Source organism: Barbus barbus (assembly GCF_936440315.1).
Source record: "Barbus barbus genome assembly, chromosome: 39".
NCBI lineage: Eukaryota > Metazoa > Chordata > Actinopteri > Cypriniformes > Cyprinidae > Barbus > Barbus barbus.
Window position 1 is genome coordinate 9,567,494 of NC_136717.1, and position 19,258 is coordinate 9,586,751.

The following is a 19,258-nucleotide window of genomic DNA, read 5'->3' on the forward strand; positions in this document are numbered from 1 at the left end:
CTCGCTCTCTCTCTCTCTCTCTCTCTATATATATATATATATATATATAAATGATTAACTATAGGCCATATATATGTTGCTAATTTCAGTAACTAACAAAATTACAACCTGCTTAATCAACCTTGAATCCTCCCCTTCCACAATATCTCCTAGTTCAGGCATGTTCACTGTTTTGTTTTTGGTGAACAGTTGGGCCTACACTAAAAACATTAAAACCGGCTATTGGGTGTGCTGATAATTGTTGAACAATTGACACAAAAGAATATTAAATGCTAGCTATAACGCATTCCAATAGACCTACGTAGTAGAATAGGCTATAAAAGTGCCCCAAGGTTGAAGACACACCCAATAATATATTCACATAAGAGCAAAACGGGAATTTAACACGAGCAATTTAACACTTTAGGCTCTGATTTATTTTTTTAAGTACCTCCTACAACGCATAGGCATCCAGTTTGTTCACATTGATCATTCGTAGTGAAGCTTGTTTTGGAAATCACGAGTCAACTCTGAAAAGAAACCGAAACTGGGTCAGATGCTCAGCTGCGAAGCACTTCATTCTGTCCTAGAAAAACATTCGACCAGTTTATTGACAAATACCTTTTTTTTAGGTTTTCCAGTGTCTAGGAACTATATTTGGTAAGTAGACTAATAATTTTTGTGTTTTGCCAGAATAATTTCACGGCGAACAGGTCCAATAACAGCTGAAATGGTTTTGTCAGTGGCTTTATGAGGTAAATAACTGCTAATTGAAGCGTGTATTATCGAAATATCCTCATTGCATTTCTTTCTATAAAGCACTTAATGGTTTCATGACATTGCGCTCAAAGCTTCTCATGTTCATGTAAATAAGTCAACCCTGTTTACACTGTACCTTTCCGAGAGGATTGTATAGCCTAATTTAGCTTGAGCTGGACCTATACAGTTTACTTATACTTTAACACGTTATCGGATATAACGTTTAAAATCTTACAAAAATGCACTTTAGTCAAACTGGAATCAGGAAACGTTTCATAAAGGCAAGTTCACGCAAAGGTATGATGTCTCTTTGTTTAGAAGTGTGAAGATGAATTTAAGCAAGAGGAGCTATGAATTATGACTTTAAATCTGATGTCAGCTGTTATACTTTAGGTAGGTGACACAATTATTCAACAGTAATTTACCTTTTTGAATCGTGTGATTGTAGATTGATTCAGTTTGATCAGATAGACTACTGTGCGCAGTGTTGGGGGTAACGCATTACAATTAACGCGAATTAGTAATCGGATTACTTATTCAAGTAACTAATAAAGTAACGAATTACTTTTGAATTGTTTTCCCATTTATTCACTGGTGAGGTGCAAAGGCAGAGGCACTTTCTTCAGCCTGAGGCTTAGTAATTTCGCTTTTATTGTGAAAGGGCCTTTACATTTGACAAAAATATAACTTTTGGGTTATTAAAACATAAGCAAGCCCAGCCTGGGTAACAAAAAGTAATGCAAAAGTAATGTAATGCATTACTTATCATAAAATGTAATAAAGTAGCGCAGTTACTTTTTTATTGAGTAACGCAATATTGTAATGCATTACTTTTAAAAAATAACTTTCCCCAATGCTGCTTTGCTGAGATGTTAAGAGTAATATTTATATAACAGCACCATAAAAGTTTCAAATCTCACTTCAGGGAAACGCTTCAGGGAGAAGTAACAGCATTATCTAACAACATGGCAACAGGTATGTCTGTTGGCTTATTCATCATTTTTTGTTGGTCTCATTTTACCCAAAATTAACCCCAAAGGTTTCACATTCCCAAAGTAGTTTTCATACCAAGTGATTGACTAATTGCTCATTTTCATTCATCCATTCATTTAAAGCCTCAGGTAATCACTTCGAGTGGCAGCTTTTTAATGGACAACAGTGGGTTTCTATCTTTAATGATTTTGTCATTGAAGCCCATTACTGTCAGCCAGGGGCAAATGGGATCACCATCAACCTTAACATGGGGTAAGTTGGTCTTCAACGATTTCATTACATTTTTCAATCTTATCAGTATTTTAATAAGTATTAAGCATTATTATCATCATCATACACTGCAGTTAAATTAAGAATATATTATTAAATATTAAATTGTCTTTTCCATTCACTGCACAGGCCTGTCTATATTGACTTTGATGAAATGACAGTCGACGGACCCCTTGTTGACTTCAGTGTAAGGCGTAATACGCTGCTGTCTCCTAACCAGAAAGAAGTAATAGGCTGGTACTACAAAGATAACCATCGCTGGTGCGAATATGGATCTCATGTAAGTGCTTCTAGCCAACTAAACCAATATACAGCAAATATAACACACATTTATAGTCTATTTATTTAGTTTTCTCTCTTATTTCGGTAGGGATCGGGTGGGAGGTCATCTTCGATTAAAAGTGATTTTATAGAGCAGCAGTACAACAGAAACCCAACAGGCTCAGTCCAGTTTACTGTAGGACGCATGACTTACAAGGTGGACTTCTCTGGTAAGTAGACAAATTAGACTGACCTTCATGCCTTCATGGCTATTTTCTCTTGAAATTAAGAACCACTGTGTAAGAAATAGTTTTTGTGTTTTTTGGAATGTTGTAGCTATGACTCAAACCAATCTGTCCACATACATGTTGAAGAAAGTGAGACGGCGGCCAAAATTCAATGAAGTAGTAATGGACAACAGCACTAATCAAAACAGGTATCGCTTTATTAGGTCTAGCTGTGATTTATTTCCTCTGGTTTGGCTTTATTCACGAAACAGCAGAATGAATTACAGTGTAAATAGTTTTTAAATTCATTCTTATGTAAATCATTGCATTGAAAGCAATAATTTATGTTAGAATGGTTTTACGAAGTCATATCGTAACACTGTTTACACTCTTTAAGAAGTTAACCTACACATTGTGTGTGTGTATGAAGCTATTCTCAGAATTATACTCTGTACAAAAATTATAAGTGGCATTGCTAAATGTAAAAATGCTTTAATTCTTGTAGCGCCACAGTATTTACACTCTTCAGGAAGTCACCTTACGAAATTATGTATAAATTGTTCGTAAAACATTCTTGTGTAAATTGAATGTGTGTGTAGTGTAGATAACAATATTTTTTAGAAATTCTAATAACTCCACAGTATTCAGAAAGTCATTTTTTTCCCTTGAAGCCATTCATTTCAAAATTAAATGTAACATCCATATAAGATGGGTTTTTTTTCAAATTCTAAAAGCATCACTATTTATTGTCTTCAAGAACCCAAACCTAATAATTTATTCTTAAATCATTCATAAAACTATTCTTATGTAAACTAAATTTGACATTTATGTTAGAATGATTTTACAAATTCTTACAGCAAAACGGGAAGCCTACATACAAATTTATGTATAAATTGTTCATAATAATTTTTGTAAATTGAATGAGCAAGAATAGTTCTTAACGCCACAGTTTACACTCTTCAGAAAGTCAACGTACAAAAAAAAAAGAAAAGAAAAAAGTTGAGCCAACCAGCTTCAGCAGATTTTTGCGTTCTCTCAACTTATTTTTGTAGGAGAACTTTTTGTTGTATAAACTTAAAACAACAAGTTGAGATAACTCAAAAATCTGCTGAAGCTGGTTGGCTCAACTTTCTTTTTTTTTTTTTTTACAGTGCATGAAACAATTCTTATATAAATTAAATTTAACAATTATTATTACGTCTCTGATGTAAATTTAGTCTAGGATTTGAAAGTGGTAACATTAAGATGACATTAAAGAAATAAATGGCAATGGAACACGTGACACAAATTACACCTCAAGAAAAGTTTATTGTTCCCAAGAAATCAGTAGTTAAACAAACAAGACAAAGGAAAAGAAGGGAAGTTAATGTGGCGCTTAAATCATAAAATAAAAATAATAAAAGAATCCCACATACTAATTCCCAAATACCCTAAACTATTAAAGTAAAGATATAAAAGAAAAAGGCTTCAACGCAAAAGCGCCATAAACTACACTAAATATACAACGCCACAGATAATACGTCACAGATCTCTACGTGCGGGTATGTAGGTCACGTGACTTACTAAACGCTTCCACTCCTTCCTTGTCTTCCAAACCAGCGACAAGCTGACAAAAGCTAACCATTATCAACGGAGGTTGTGACTAAAACATTAACAAGATCATTACCAAAACCATTAAAGCTCTGAAATTCCGCCAACTAAAGTGAGCCAAACAAAGTGCGCAACACACACATTCCGCGGATACACACAACAATCACAATCCCAAAGCGTCACACCCTCTCCTGCTCTTCTCGCTGACGTGAACGTGATTGGCACGAGAAACATGTCGTCATAGTTGACCAATGATGAATGACAGCAAAGACGGCCAGTAGCATCCAAGGAAGGCGGTACCTAGGAGCATGAGTGTAAGAACAGCAAAAAGACAAAAAGGAAATAACATACAGCACAAAAGGTCGCAGACCGTAACAATTATATAAAAATTATTTAAAAAATTCTTAAACCACCACAGTATTTATACTTTTCACAAATGTTTCTGATTATAAATGTTTTATTACATAAATTAAGACACATGTAAACATATTTTGTATTAATTTATTAGCAACATTATTACTCTTCAGGAACTCAATATACAACTTTCTGTAAAATAATTTTTATGTAAATGTAATGCAACAATTTATAGTCGCAGTGTTTACACTTCAAGAAGTCAGTTTACAATATTATGTAGAAATATAAATTCTTCATAAAATGATTTGTATTATCTACGAAGTGTTCAATCAACTGTATTATCAATTATTTATATTTTAATCAAATATTTATAGAAGTTCCTTTATCTAATTTTTCATGAAGAATTCCCTATATCTTTAAAACTGTATTTGTCAACAAACACCAAAGCCTTTGCTTTCTTTTTATCCCATGTAGTTTACCAGCTCTGGCATCTCCCTCGGCAAACCCTTCAAATTCTTCCTCTCATTACATCTGGGAGTTTATGGGTGATGAGGGGATTTGGACCGAGTACCAGAAACCAGTGAGTTATTTAAAGGGATAGTTCACCCAAAAATGAAAATTCTGTCATGAATTACTCACCCTCGTGTCGTTCCAAACCTGTAAGACCTTTGTTCATCTTCAGAACACAAATTAAGATATTTTTGATGCATTCCTAGAGCTCTCTAACCCTCCCATAGACAGCAAGGATCCTTACACGATCAAGGCTCAAAAACATAGCAAGAAGATCGTTAAAATAGTCCATGTGACATCAGTGGTTCAACCGGAATTTTATCAAGCTATGAGAATACTTTTTGTGCGCAAAGAAAACTAAAATAACCACTTTATTCAACAACTCTTCTCCTCCGCGTCACCCTATAGCTCCATTTTGGAGAGTATCACATACGTAAACAAGGTATGTACGTGGATACGTTGTTTACGTTCAGATCAAAGAATAAACAGCATATCTGCGTACGGTGCTGCTGAAACAGAACACCATACGTTTTTTATGTATGTGATGCTCTCCAAAATGGAGCTATAGGGTGAAGCGGAGGAGACCAATATTATTTCAACGATGTCCTTGCTACGCTTCTGTGCATTGATCGTGGTTATATGGAGGGTCAGAGAGCTCTTGGAATTCATCAAAAATATCTTAATTTGTGTTCTGAAGAGGAACAAAGGTCTTACAGGTTTGGAACGACATGAGGGCGAGTAATTCATGACAGAATTTTCATTTCTGGGTGAACTATCCCTTTAAAACATCCGATTCCACTTATTCTATCAACTGCAATTTAATGTGAACTTGACGTTTAACCAAACAGTGCATTGGACTTTTTTTGTGTGTCTGCAGGGATGTTCGCTGGATAGTGCAGAAATCGAGAGGCTGTATCAGCTTAACCCACAGTGCCAAGTTTCATTCACAGTCAGACGATTCTCTTACACTCTTTACTTTAGTGGTAAGATACAATAAGACATAATCACAAAATATTCAGATGTAGAAGTCTGCAGTGTACTATTAACTATCTAAAATGTCTGCTAGGGAATGTCTCATAAGACGAGAAATGTTGAAAACTTGATGTTAAGGTTACTGTATACCTGTTGTGTAGGCTATATAGTCTTTGTCACAACTTCATGTTTACAGGAATGTATCAAGTGAACAATAAATATGGTACAAACAGAGCTGTCAGGAGAACTGCCAGTGGAATCCAGCCAACAAACAGGTATTAATGTGTGTGTGTGTGTGTGTGTGTGTGTATACACACACACATATTAGTAACACCTTTTATTTAGCAATTTTGACTTTTTTCTCAGAATTCTGCGTTTGTATGCAATCAGGTCAGGTGTTTAAACATTTTGGGGAAGAAGAATTAAGAGATGTAAACTCGGATTTCATAGAAACAATATATGCAATTACATTTTTATATTTGTATTCCGTGGTGGAAATAAGCTTCCATACATTTTGTAGTTAAGAAAGTCTCCAAATATTGTCATAAAATGGATTGCTTCTGTAAAATAAAATATTGGTTTTATTATTGATGTTATGTGTGCATTAAAATAAATACTGTTCTTTTATCACAGTACATCGTCACAAGCTCGCTGGCAGTTCAACGACATGGATGGCCAGTGGAAGGACTATATTAAAGTAAATAAACCCTTACAAAATTGTTTATATACATTAATATTTTATATGATTGTTGCAGAAATTGTCTTGTTAGTGAATTAATTCTATAACTGTATCCAGGTGATTTATTCAGAAACACTACGTCAGTCACACCTTTTGCGTTCTGCGTCAGAAACCTGGACTTTGTCTTTGTGTAGGGTGGTTCTAGGGGATGTTGCAGTGTGTCAAGTCAAGATATTGAAGCGCAGTACCAGCAGGACTCCACTGGGACAATGAGTTTCAGAGCAGGCAGATTCAGCTATGAGCTAGACTTCTCAGGTATGTGAATGCACAGATTAACAGAAACACACGTTTTTTTAGTACAAATGTTAAAGTCGCTTGTGTTTTGTTGCAGACATGACCCAGACCAACCTGTCCACTAACACCACGAGATCTGTACGCCGCCTTTAGCAATTAGACCTCACCTGCCTCTTTTTATGTTTACTTTAATATTCACTTGTAGCTTTATATGAATGATCTCAGGACGCCGGTTCACACAATGTCTGCTGGCCATTCTCAGAAAATGTGATACCAAATATCACAATTATGTTTGCTTTGTCCATGCTAACCCATGTGCCTATATTGCTTTATTAATTGCCATAAAAAGTGGTTCTCATGGTGATGTTCTTGAAACAATTTATATTTTTAATTCTTTATATATCTTTACTTTTCAATGCATGTATTATGATTTGAAGATTGTTTTTCCTGTGCAATATGTTTTATGACAGCTTTCAACATTCATGTCTGAACAAGTTGTCTTGATTATAAATGTAAAAAAAAAAAAAAGGATTTATGAATTGAACTCATAGCAATTCACTACATTCAATTTCATTTAGGTTAATTTTTTTGCTTTTTTGGGGGGTTTTTATTCAACAACTGAAAATTTGCTAAAATATTTTTCGCATACAAGTAAATATGACTCATGAAGAACAGGTCCAAAAAATTATCTTCATGACAATGAAGCACAGTAACACACCCTTCCAAATTTACATTTTTTATTAATTTTTAAATCAAACTTTTAATAAAACTTTGGTTTATAAACCATTTTTTTTCACTTTACTGATTATAAATTATGGAAAATGTCCATTTTATGTCGTAAAATGTTATTTTTCAAATGTATGTTTAGAAAATTTGAAATATGACCTGCACTTTTCTAGACAGACTTCATTATATGCACGAATTAATATTTGCAATGTCAGCCTGATGAATTGTATAAATTCAGTTACCACTCAGTAAAGACGTGCTAACTATGGACCGTTGAACTGTTGGTTTCTACTCAGAAACATTTTTCATAAAGTAAAATTATACATATTCAAATGCTTGTGTAATTATTTTCCATTCTTTCTACTTCTATAGTGCCATATGCTTTAATAGCATCCTCTATGCTTCAATAATAACTAACCTTTAAAATACAAATAAATGACAGAAGTGAAAAGCCATTACCCTTTAAATAATCAATTTATTTGATTCCAAAATCACCATCTTTCCAGTCCCAGTTTTATCTACATTAATCGAGACTATTTGAAAACTGCATGTAGTGAAACACTCATACACAAAGATATTTTCACAATCTCCATCACAGACCTGTTATTGCACAACTCTCAACATAAGGCCTCTCATTCACAAGACCAGAAGAAGCATTCCCTTTGAATAAAACCTGTCTGGGTAAAGATTCTCCTCAGGAAAGTGATTCACTTGCAACAGTATTAAAAAAAAAACTAAGTGGCAGTTCACCTCTATTTACTGTACACTTCATTCATGTTTTTTCTCAGAAATAATACACATTTTGGTGATTTGCTGTGTTGCAGCAGTCTGTTTGGTCATGATATGGAATCACATGATAAGGAATTCAATTGGTCACTTCCTACAACAGGAAACCGCCCATATGATGACAACAGACAAACAAAATAAGTGGACCTAATGTAATGATTCGTAACTTCCCAAAGAAACACATTACAAGATAATACAGATTTAACAAACACAGGGTAGAAGTAACAACAGAGGACCGAAAGAGAAACAAATGTATCAGGCTTCATTCATGAAACACTTCTGTTACAACTTGGTTGTACACAATATGCTACAATTTACCATTTATAGCTGCAATTTATCCAAATAACTACAGGAAACGCATTTTATCCCCAAAACCTAAATGCGCAAATTGTATATTTTGCATAAAGACGCCCCATTTTAAACTCTCTACGTTGACAATTATGCAAATTTCCTAGCAATTCTCATTACGAAACAAACAAACAAACAACTCTTAAGTCTGATCAATCTTTTCACGTTACAAAAATGTATCATTGTATGTATTTTTGCATTATGATACTGAAGAAGTTTTTAAATCTTTACTACTATATTACAGTAATGCATATTTATTTATAATTAAGCACATTTAACTGTCTTTTAAAATTACCCTTTTTCCGCGAGAGAGTTTAAAGAAATTTACCAAAAAAAAAAAAATCTGCTAGGTGTTTCATGAATGAAGCTCATGGATTCGGGTTTACACAAACTCACTTTAAAGTACTGATAATATCCCAACAACATCTCAAAACCTACATTTTTTTATATATATATTTTTAGCTCCATTACATTTAGTGCACCTACAGTATGAAGACTGTTCTTCCTTTAAGATATTTTACCTCAGTGGATCATGTATCAGTATGAAACTCAAACAGTAATCACCAGACACATTATATACACAATTATAAAAACACTCATTCCGGTCCAAACTATGGACTGCACCACCTCTTCCTTTACTTATCGCATGGTCGAGACTTCCTTTTGCAAGACACCATCAGCAAAACAGCAAATCCCGAGGCCATCGGTGACGTTTGCTCTGGTAGAGGACGTCGGCTCATTCAGGCGAGAGGTGAACGCGAGGCTCAAGCAAAAAGGAAATGAAACCAAAAGTACTTGAGTTTGTTACTCCTTTTGTATCTTCTGGGGCACGCGTCAAGTCCAACGATACAACGAATGCAAGGCATCCACCGATTGAAGCAGCTTTTGATGGAAGAGCCCAAGCTTTCTGTAGAAACATGATGTTTGTTTGGTGCCGTTTGCTTTTGATTCACTTGAGAAGATAAGTGCACCATTGATATGGGCTAAAAAAAAGTCAAAAACCAGAATAATGTTTAAAAACTGTCTTTCAAAGATGTCTTCCATGTTCAACCATCCAACCAAATTTCGACTGTCATCGTCGCTGCTGATGTTGTTTCGTTTTGATTCCCACACAAGGGGGAACGCGAACGAAAGGCAAATGTTTTATCCGAAGAGGTCCTTTAGATCGTTGTTGACTGAAGCGCTTTGCTTCCCCACCCCAGCATTCATTGTTGAAGGGGCCACAGGTTGCGAGAAGTTCTGAGGGTTGAAGAACGGGTTTGCTTGCATTCCAAAACCACCTTGAACTCCCGTCATTCCCATTGGAGTCACCTGCATGGGTGCAGTCTGGGTAGGTTGGCCTGTACCAAACTGACTGAGCCACGGGGAAGGAGCAGTGGCTCCTGGGGCCGGTTTAGGGGCCATTTGGTTCATACTGACTTTGGGTTTGCTAGAAGTGAAGAGGGAGTCTAGGGCGGACATGTCTGCAGACTTGCTGGGTTGGTTTTGGTTCTGGGTGAGGGCACTGAAATTTGGAGTGCTGGAAGTGGTGGCCATGCCTCCGTAGAGGCTTGGAGCAGCGGGTCTCATGCCCATTCCCATACCTCCCGTCTGGAATCCCATGGGTGAGTTGAAACCATTGCTGACGCCCACGGTGCCCATTCCACCCATGGTGGGTCCAGCTGGGAAGGTAGAGGATATGGTGCTGCCCTGGATGGGCATCGTCCTGGTCCCAGAGTTCAAAGAGAGGTTCAGAGATGTCATGTTGTTCAGAAGACTGCTGGTCAGATCCTTTGCCTTGAACAATAAAAAGCAAAAAAAAAAAAAAAAAATAAGTTCTTTAGTTATAGTACATACATCCCAAAATCAAAATGCACCCTTTTCACTAGGGTTGGGTACCGAAAACCAATTCCAATTCCAGAATCGGATACTTAATAAAAAAAATTTAATTCTGCCTATCAATTCCTGTGCGCATCTTTTTTTTGTAGGCGGTGAAAGGGGGCTGTTAAAAATGTATTTGTCTTTGAATCATTCATTCAAGAGATTCATTCAAAAACACGGATTCATCCAATAACAGACCTGCCAACCTTTGAACTTTTTTTGGAGTACCACTTGTGAGATGGCAATGGGGTTTTTTTAGCTGCAAGGCATGAACACACACACTTTTCTGTCACCGAGCACATAACTTTACACTACTTTGCCAACTTAAATGCCTGGTGAATAGGCAAACTAGCTTGAAAATTATATAGTGTTAGGATAACGTTATTCATGTTAGATATTTACCAAAGGTCTGCACGATTCTGGATAAATTGAGAATCACGATTTTTTTGTCTCAAACAGAGATCACGATTCTACCACGAAACAAAATAATGTGTGACAAAATATCATTGCTGCAGTCTTATTTAAAAGTGTTTAATTTGAACAAATTATTAAACATTTAAATTAATATGTATTTATAATATATTTAGTTCATATTAAAATGATGAAAAAGTGGTTTGAATGAATGATTTAATGTCTCACTCATAAATACTTGTATTATTGTTTCTTTACTGGATGAATCAGCGTTTTTAAACAAATCTCTTGATTCAATCACAAATACATTTAAGTCACTTTTCACCACCTAATGGCGAAACAATGCAATCGGTCGTTATTTGAAGCGCCAGTTAACTTTCAAAAGGTCTATTTTGATCGCTACCATCAACATCAGTGTTTATATCTGAACTGAATATGAATGTGTGCTTTTACTCTATTCACAGTTCGTCTTGAATATCAATGCGATCACGTCGACTCCAGAGGATTAAGTTAACTCAACTCAACATTTTAACTTTCCACATCCACCCCAACCCGTTTACCTTAGTTGTAAGTACCGTGTGTACTGTCCTCTTTTAAGAAATCAGACGGCGGGAGTAAAAAAGGTACGAGACAGAGCGGGATTTTGTTTTGCTGTCTATTTGTAGTCTCTTTTTAATGATAGGTCTACGCATTTGTCAATCATCCCACTTGCTAGATGGGGAACGAACCCAGCGCTCTGATTGGTCGAAGTGCTCTTTCATTGCTGTTGCTTGATTGCTTTGTGCGTGCGAATGATACCCAACCCTACTGTTCACTGACAGTGATAACACACTTTCATAGTTATTAGCATTGTACATCTAGCAAAGCTTTCATTTTTCTAATTCAATGTACATTTATACATTTTTACGGTAACAGTTTATAATAACTTGGTAACACTTTACAGTTAGGTTGATATGTTAACAATGTTTGTTAACATGAACTAAGAATGAACAATACTTCTACAGCATTTATTAAGCTTCGGTAATTGTAATAATGCATTAGTAAATGCTGAAATTAACATCACAAGTTGTGTTTGTTAACATCAGTTAATGCACTGTGAACGAACAATGAACGACTGTATTTGTATTAACTAACATTAACAAAGATGAATACATACTGTAATAAATTTATTGTTCATCTTAGTAAATGCATTTACTGTTAACAAATGACACCTTATTGTAAAGGGTTACCAATAACTTTCATAAATCATTAAACATTATATAATGCTTAACAGATAATTAGTTAATATACATTGACATAGCTAGAAATACAAGATAAGCTTGATAATGTTTACAAATGTACTTATTAAACATTATTTAATGAATAACAGATTATTTTAATGTAAACTGAAATGCTTACAAATGTCATTAAACGTATGTACATACATACAATCATGTACTTTTTAAAAATCTACAAATGATTTTAGAAGAAATTACATAATTTATAATACATTATTATATAATGTTTGTTAATGATTTATATGAAAGTTATTAGAAAGTGTTACCCATTGTAACCAGAACAGTACAACAAATATTTGAGTGTGTGCAACATTTTATGGAGGACTATTTCCTGATCCTGGGAGAGAGTAGCCTACAATGTGAACACTATGCTGTGAACAGCAATTCCAACATCGCAAGGACAATCTGGTGCTTCTGACTCTCAGCCTGTAAGTATGTTTTGATATTTAAAGAATTTGCTACTGACTATTCAAACGCAAGTTTTGGGCAGTGTAGAGTAGTGCTTGTTTGGCGCTTCTATGATCATAGATACAGACATGGTGTTATGTTTACGTGGCGTGATGCAACGCGTAAAAAGACCGTATGAGTCATTATATTCAGTAATTATGTCCTCACTGAATGCAACAAATGCCTAGTTTATTGTGGGTTTTATTGTTTTAGTCTCGTCGCGCCGGGACACGGCATCACAACATGGTGAGGGGCTAACATTTCCGTCTCACGCTTGAGGTATTCGGCCAATCACAACGCACTGGATAGCTGACGAATCAGAGCACACCTTGCTTCTCAGAACGATGAGCTTTGTAAAAATCGCTGCGTTTCAGAAAGGCGGAGTATAGAGGAGCAACAATAATGTACAGTATGTGGAAAATAATGCGTTTTTTGAACCTTGAACCGCATAAACACATTGAATTACACCAAATACACAAAATAATGTTCTTTTTAGCAACATCATATGACCCCTTTAACACTCCTTGTTGAAAAAAATCCATTGCTTCTGGAAGCACTTTTCATTTTTTCCATTGGGATTTAACAAGACATTCTCGATATAAAGTCGTGAAGCAACCAACATCAACAAACTTTGATTTGAAGCAAAAAATAGTGAAAATCAGAGGGGAGGGAGGTTATGTACCATTTTTACCATAAAGAAAATTACGCAAGCAAATAAAAACCAAAATATCTATAGAGATTGATTAGCTCATATAAAAAGAGTACATTTGAAGAAATTTCTTGAGTCAATTATAAAAGAAGTTTTAGAGTGTGTTGGGAGACTGGCTTGATGTTTACTTCAAAAACCAAGCTGTTTAACTATAAAAGTCAAGCAATATAAAAAGATAGTACTTCAACCAGCAAAATGTGACTCTCCATTTCCCATAAAGATTCTGTTATCCCTGGTTGCTGTAACACATACAGTCTTTGTGGATGCATGCAATAGCATTTTCCCATTTAGAGGTGACAAGTACATAGGACTCTTTGTATTCATGTAATCATGCGATGAGTGAACAGCATACATTAATGATTCAAGCCCAAGGCTAGGAATTCTAACATAAGATATCTGCTGTCTTTTAGCCAGAATTTTTAAATGAAAGTGCTAACAAGTGTGTGTATCCAGCTTTAAAAAAACAATTGCTTTTTACAGCTTTTTTTTAAATCAACTGTTTTCAAGGAAATTATTCTATTACTTTTTTCTTAATTGTCACAAGTGGTGTAGCCATCTTTAAATCATTAATTAGTAGCAACACTGACAATGTGTGAAATAATTTTTTAATAAAAAATAAAACTCGTCAAATTATTATAATGATTATTTTTAGAGATGACTGAACATTCTGAGGTGACATACAGCTTCAACACTTCCGGTACAGATACAATGACAAATAATACAAAGTGAATGCTAGTGTAAATATGAGATATTTTACCTTACTCCGGAAAATTAAATCAACTAATTTAACTGCAAAACTGAATTCCATGTGTGAAAGTGACAATAGGTTTCCCATGATATCTCTGCACAGTGTATGTGTTACCTGAGGTGGTGTTGTGGCTGCTTTGACACTCTGTGGCGCCAGTGGCTGCTGGCTTCTTAGTTTGGCAGCCTGTTCCTGTTCTTTAGCCAAACGCTGCTTTTCTTCCAGGGTGAGAGACACCTGAACAATACCCCAAACAACAGTTGGTACATCAACCACGTCTAATGTCAAACCATCTGAGCTTCATCAGCAAAACACGTGGTTAAGCAATGCAATCCCAAAATATTCCAAATCATTAAGATGTACTCACTCGTGAGGGTTGTGAAACGGTTGATGCGGAACCGTTCTCTTTACCATTCACACCTGCACTTCCTGAACTGCCACCAAAGATCTCATCGATCTATTAGAAAGCAAAGAAAAACACACAATTACAGTTAACTTCACAGTGTGGCAACATTTCAAAACTGTGGAGGTGTATTTACTCACATCTCTGACTTGTGTGGCTGGGCTGGGCGTGTTCTTAGTCTCTGATTGGTTCATCTGGTTTAGGTTTAAACTCCTGAAAAAGACACAATACTTAATCATACGTCAACAACTGTTTGTATGGACAATGTTGTGATCTTGCCATGTTAAAATTACTATAATTTAGTGCTGTAAAAATTAACACGTTAACGCAGGAGATTAATTTTTCCAGTTTAATGCCATTAAAAATATTTAACACAGTTAACGCTGGGGTGGAGCTAGGGTTCACAACTGCTGCTTCAGTCTCTTTTTCTTGCGTTTATTTACATCAAACAGGAGACTTTTTAGACATGCACTCCTCTCAGCTAGGCGCTAGTCAAATGAGTGCAGAAAACAGGACACGAGGAGCTTCAGTAGAACATCAGTGAACATCAGATGAGATGCTGTCAGGCCATGTGTCAGTAAAAATGTATTTTCCTGTCAGCTGTTATTACTGTAGCCTATATCATTTCAAATAAAGCACGAATGAAACTACGAACATGCATGTCAGATCCGCATCATGTTCAGCAGCGGCAGAGTAAATTGCAGTGTGGACCAGGCTTAATGATGGAAATATTCCACTTAACAGTCAGCAAAATCTAAGAATGTGAACAGCTCGATGTAGAATTTCACTGCTATAAGGAATAAACACAATGAACAGATAAATAACTGAAATGGCACCTTTGCTGCTCCTGCATGATGTGCAATTGCTCTAATTTGGTTTTATGCTCCGCCTCCATGCGATTCAACATTTCCTTGATCACAGCCATGAAAGAGTTAAACTGAAACACAGAGACAGAAAACTGTTTAAAAATGTGTGAACAGAATCTGTACAACTGAAGTGACACTGAATCAAGTTCATGATCTGAGGATGAACAAGAAGAGTTTATGTGTTGAGTGAATGTGTGTTCTCACCTGGTTAAGGTTAAGGTTGTTATCAATACTAAGTGAGACCAGATGAGGTAAACTCTTTCCAGCCAGGTGCTCTTTTGGGATGCCCAGTTTCTTATGGGTGAAAGTGCACTTGTAGATTCCTAAAAAGTGACACATCCTATATATCATCTTTAAATGAAACGTAGATTAAGGTAATGTTGGAAATTCTATTTCAAATAAGGAATAAATAAAAATGCAGACAAAGATGTTGTAAGGACTTCTATATAATACTAATTTAAATAATTTTATGTTCTTTTGAGACAAAATTAATTACCCAGAATGCCCATGAGCACAGCTGGCTCCTTGGATGGAATTTGTTGCAGGAATGGTAGAATTTCATCGATGACGAACCATTTATCCAGGTATTCCAGAATCTTGCCTAGGCACACCAAAGAGTTCACCCTCACCTGAAAAAGGAGAAATTATTCTTAAAAACTCATAACTACTCTTCCAAACTGATCACTGATATTCACTCATGTTACTGGAAACATAAAAGAGGCATAAGGACACAAACCGCTAGTGAGGATGTCTGTAAACAAGCAGATTTGATACGAGGAATAAGTGCATTCTTCATGGATGGGTACTCAATTAGATTGGCAAATGTGGGAATGATATTTAGACAAAGTTCCTGTTTAGGAAAAGAACAAAAACAGTTGTTATACTTTAAAATACCTAAATGTCAGAAATAAATGATTCAGCTGCTGGGGTGCCTTAAACTACATCAATTGGACAATAAACAGTTACTGAAGATATTAATTAAAACAACTTGATAAGTAAATACATTTTTCTCATCCAAACAAGTTTATGGTGTGGTCATCACCTGTATTTGAATAGAGGGGGCCTCCACCGCTCTGTACACCATGGGCAGAACGCTGTTCTTGATGTCTTCAGGAGGCGTTTTGGTCAAAAGTAGGTCCATCTTTTGTAGAAATATCAGCAGGATCTGGACATATGAAAGAGAATTAAGTAAATACGATTTCTAAGAGCCAACAAATGAATATGTATCACTAGAAAAATAAACAAAGCAAAACAAAACAAAAACACAATGCTAAACAAAAGGATAAAATATAACAACTTTAAACAAAAAAACAACTCTCCATGGTAGGCAGGCCCAAACACTTTCTGTTTTTAAATCTAATCTCAAAACTCATCTATACTCTTTGGCTTTTAACACCGTATGAGAGCAGGCGTTTATGATTTTGTTGGTCTTATGTTTGTTTTTATGTGTCTGTTGTTTTAAACTGAGTATGCTTGTACAGCACTTTGGTAAACACTTTGTTTTTAAAAGTGCTTTATAAATAAACTTTGAAAAAAAATAAAACAATGTTAAACAAACAAAACAAAATAACAACAACCAAACACAATCATGAAAACCACATTTAAAGATCAGTGCAAACGGTGGAAACAAACAAGTGCAACCAAAATACTAATAAACTTATGACAATAGAAATAGTGCTGTCAAACAATTAATCACAATTAACTGTTTGAAAGCACAATTTATATTATCAGTCCAAAATAAAAGTTTTTGTTTACATAATACATGTGTGCTGTGTATGTATATACATACATATATTCACAAACACAGGTATATATGTGTGTGTGTGTGTGTGTGTGTGTGTGTATGCATGCATGCATGCATGTATGTATAGATATATATATATATTTTTTTTTTATACACACACACATACATAAATGCATGTATATCATGTATATATTTTCAGAAAATTATTTTGTTTATATATTAAATAGATTTATATATAATATAAAATATATTAATATAAATGAAGAGTTTATTTGCAAAAACTTTGAAGTTTTTAAATTGTCTAAAATCATGTTTTTTATTATGTTGTCATGTTTTTATTGTTTTTTTTTGTGTTAGTTATCTGTATTTTTTAGTTATTTATTAAATTTAATCAAAATAACCCAACTGCATTTTGATTGAGATTAATTGGAATGCACTATGAAAAAAACATGATTTTTGAAAATTGTTAAAGGTGCTGTATGTAGGATTGAGACCTAGTGGTTGAACTAGGTTTTGCAGTCCAAAGTCCTCCTCAGACTTGACACACAGGCAGGTTGCCAGATTGACTACACCAACCGACCCCTTTTGTTTGGCAGCTTCCGTGACTGAAATTAAATGCGCTGTGTTTTCCGCTAACTGGCAACCCGGGGTGCCGAAATGCAATTGGGTAAACTGGCAGTGGGCGGGTTACACAGACCAAAACAAGAGACAGACATTCTGAGAGGGAACGCACATTTTCAAAGGAGAATAACTGACTGTGGCATTGTTTTTCAGATAAACAAGTGTTAATTTAGCATGTTTCTTAAATATCTGCAAACATATTATGGTATTTTTATGCTTTATTAGAGTCAACAGCTTACATACAGCACTTTTAAAAAGGAAGCTAACTGTTTTTGCAAATAAACTCTTCGAATATATACATATAATTATTTTCAAAATATATACTGTATGTGTGTGTATTTATATGTACATAATAAATCTGCACAGTACACACACATTATGTAAAAAAAAAACTTTTATTTTGGATGTGATTAATGGTGATTAATTGTTTGAATACTACGTTTGATACTAAATATAAATATTACGATGAAATAAACTACCACAAAGACAAAAGTTTAAACCTCACTCACCATGTTGCTAGCCTGATAGCATGAAACACAAAAAATAATTACAAATTTGAACCTTATGGATTACATAGGCATGTGGCAGCCATTGCAAGTCATGTGTGGACAGGGCCAGAAAGGTTAAGTGTCAGCTTAGTACTCTAATATGTGAGCTAATATGTGGAGTGGAGGCAGAATGGGTTTCATGAGGTTGGATTAATAACATGGGTTAATTTTACTGGTACATAATGCTTTGAGTGGGATGGGGAATGCATTAGTAATATGTGTGTGTGTACCTGTACTGGCTCCTGTTGTTTGAAAACTGGGGTGAGGTCTGGGAGAACGAGGCGGATGTATTCCTCCTTTGTGCACTCCTCAGCGATGAGCAGCACATTTGGAAGAACGAACGGAACCATGTCAGGATTCACAAACTCAGACGTGAGCGCCGGGAGGATTCTGTATACTATCACTCTCTGAGGAGAGAAAACAACAGGCAATTAACTTAATGCCATAAAATACATGAACAAAAACATCACAGAACTTTGGACTCCTGTGACATTTAAATTTATTTCAGGCATACACCTCAAATATTGAGACACTTTATTTTAAGGTCCAATTCTGGTTATTTAACAAAACATAAACTATGACTTTAGCATTAATAAACTCCTAATTGGCTGCTTAACAACTACCTTACTATTAATAAGTTTAGGTATTGGGTAGGATTAGGGATGTAGAATATGGTCATGCAGAATATGTGCTTTATAAATACTAATAAACAGTCAATATGTTAATAATAGGCATGCTAACAAGCAACTAGTTAATAGTGAAAACTGGTCCCAATACTAAAGTGTTACCAGATACTTTATTATATATAGAATAAAAGCCTACTTTTCCCAATCCAATCATAATATTGCTAGTTTCACTTGTTAAATGCACTGCAAATTT

General features: G+C 35.1%; 2 protein-coding genes across 4 annotated transcripts in view; one reads left to right on the forward strand and one right to left on the reverse strand.

Annotated features, from left to right (window-relative positions):
- Positions 1 to 342: 342 nt before the first annotated feature.
- LOC306858970 (uncharacterized protein) lies at positions 343 to 7,945 on the forward strand. Of its 3 annotated transcripts, XM_079399784.1 has the most exons (13): positions 343 to 639; positions 1,057 to 1,131; positions 1,664 to 1,713; positions 1,854 to 1,983; positions 2,131 to 2,281; positions 2,372 to 2,492; positions 2,599 to 2,698; positions 4,908 to 5,013; positions 5,821 to 5,926; positions 6,112 to 6,190; positions 6,549 to 6,612; positions 6,789 to 6,909; positions 6,986 to 7,945. In XM_079399784.1, exons 3-13 carry the CDS (start codon positions 1,704 to 1,706, stop codon positions 7,039 to 7,041), a joined length of 1,044 nt encoding a protein of 347 aa, XP_079255910.1. In that variant the 5' UTR covers positions 343 to 639; positions 1,057 to 1,131; positions 1,664 to 1,703; the 3' UTR covers positions 7,042 to 7,945. The 3 variants fall into 3 exon arrangements, with proteins under 3 accessions (XP_079255910.1, XP_079255908.1, XP_079255909.1); XM_079399782.1 differs by lacking the exon at positions 1,057 to 1,131 and having other exon boundaries at positions 360 to 639; XM_079399783.1 differs by lacking the exon at positions 1,057 to 1,131 and having other exon boundaries at positions 360 to 639; positions 6,712 to 6,909; positions 6,986 to 7,944.
- A 126-nt stretch (positions 7,946 to 8,071) lies between these two features.
- scyl2 (SCY1 like pseudokinase 2) overlaps positions 8,072 to 19,258 on the reverse strand; it is a 29,466-nt gene continuing 18,279 nt past the window's right edge. Inside the window, exons 9-18 of the mRNA XM_079399781.1 lie at positions 18,610 to 18,786; positions 16,509 to 16,631; positions 16,203 to 16,316; positions 15,963 to 16,095; positions 15,671 to 15,789; positions 15,437 to 15,537; positions 14,741 to 14,813; positions 14,565 to 14,654; positions 14,315 to 14,434; positions 8,072 to 10,524 (exon numbers count right to left, since the gene is read on the reverse strand). Of these exons, the coding sequence (XP_079255907.1) occupies positions 9,892 to 10,524; positions 14,315 to 14,434; positions 14,565 to 14,654; positions 14,741 to 14,813; positions 15,437 to 15,537; positions 15,671 to 15,789; positions 15,963 to 16,095; positions 16,203 to 16,316; positions 16,509 to 16,631; positions 18,610 to 18,786 (1,683 nt within the window). The 3' untranslated portion in view covers positions 8,072 to 9,891. The remainder of the gene's footprint in view (positions 10,525 to 14,314; positions 14,435 to 14,564; positions 14,655 to 14,740; positions 14,814 to 15,436; positions 15,538 to 15,670; positions 15,790 to 15,962; positions 16,096 to 16,202; positions 16,317 to 16,508; positions 16,632 to 18,609; positions 18,787 to 19,258) is intronic.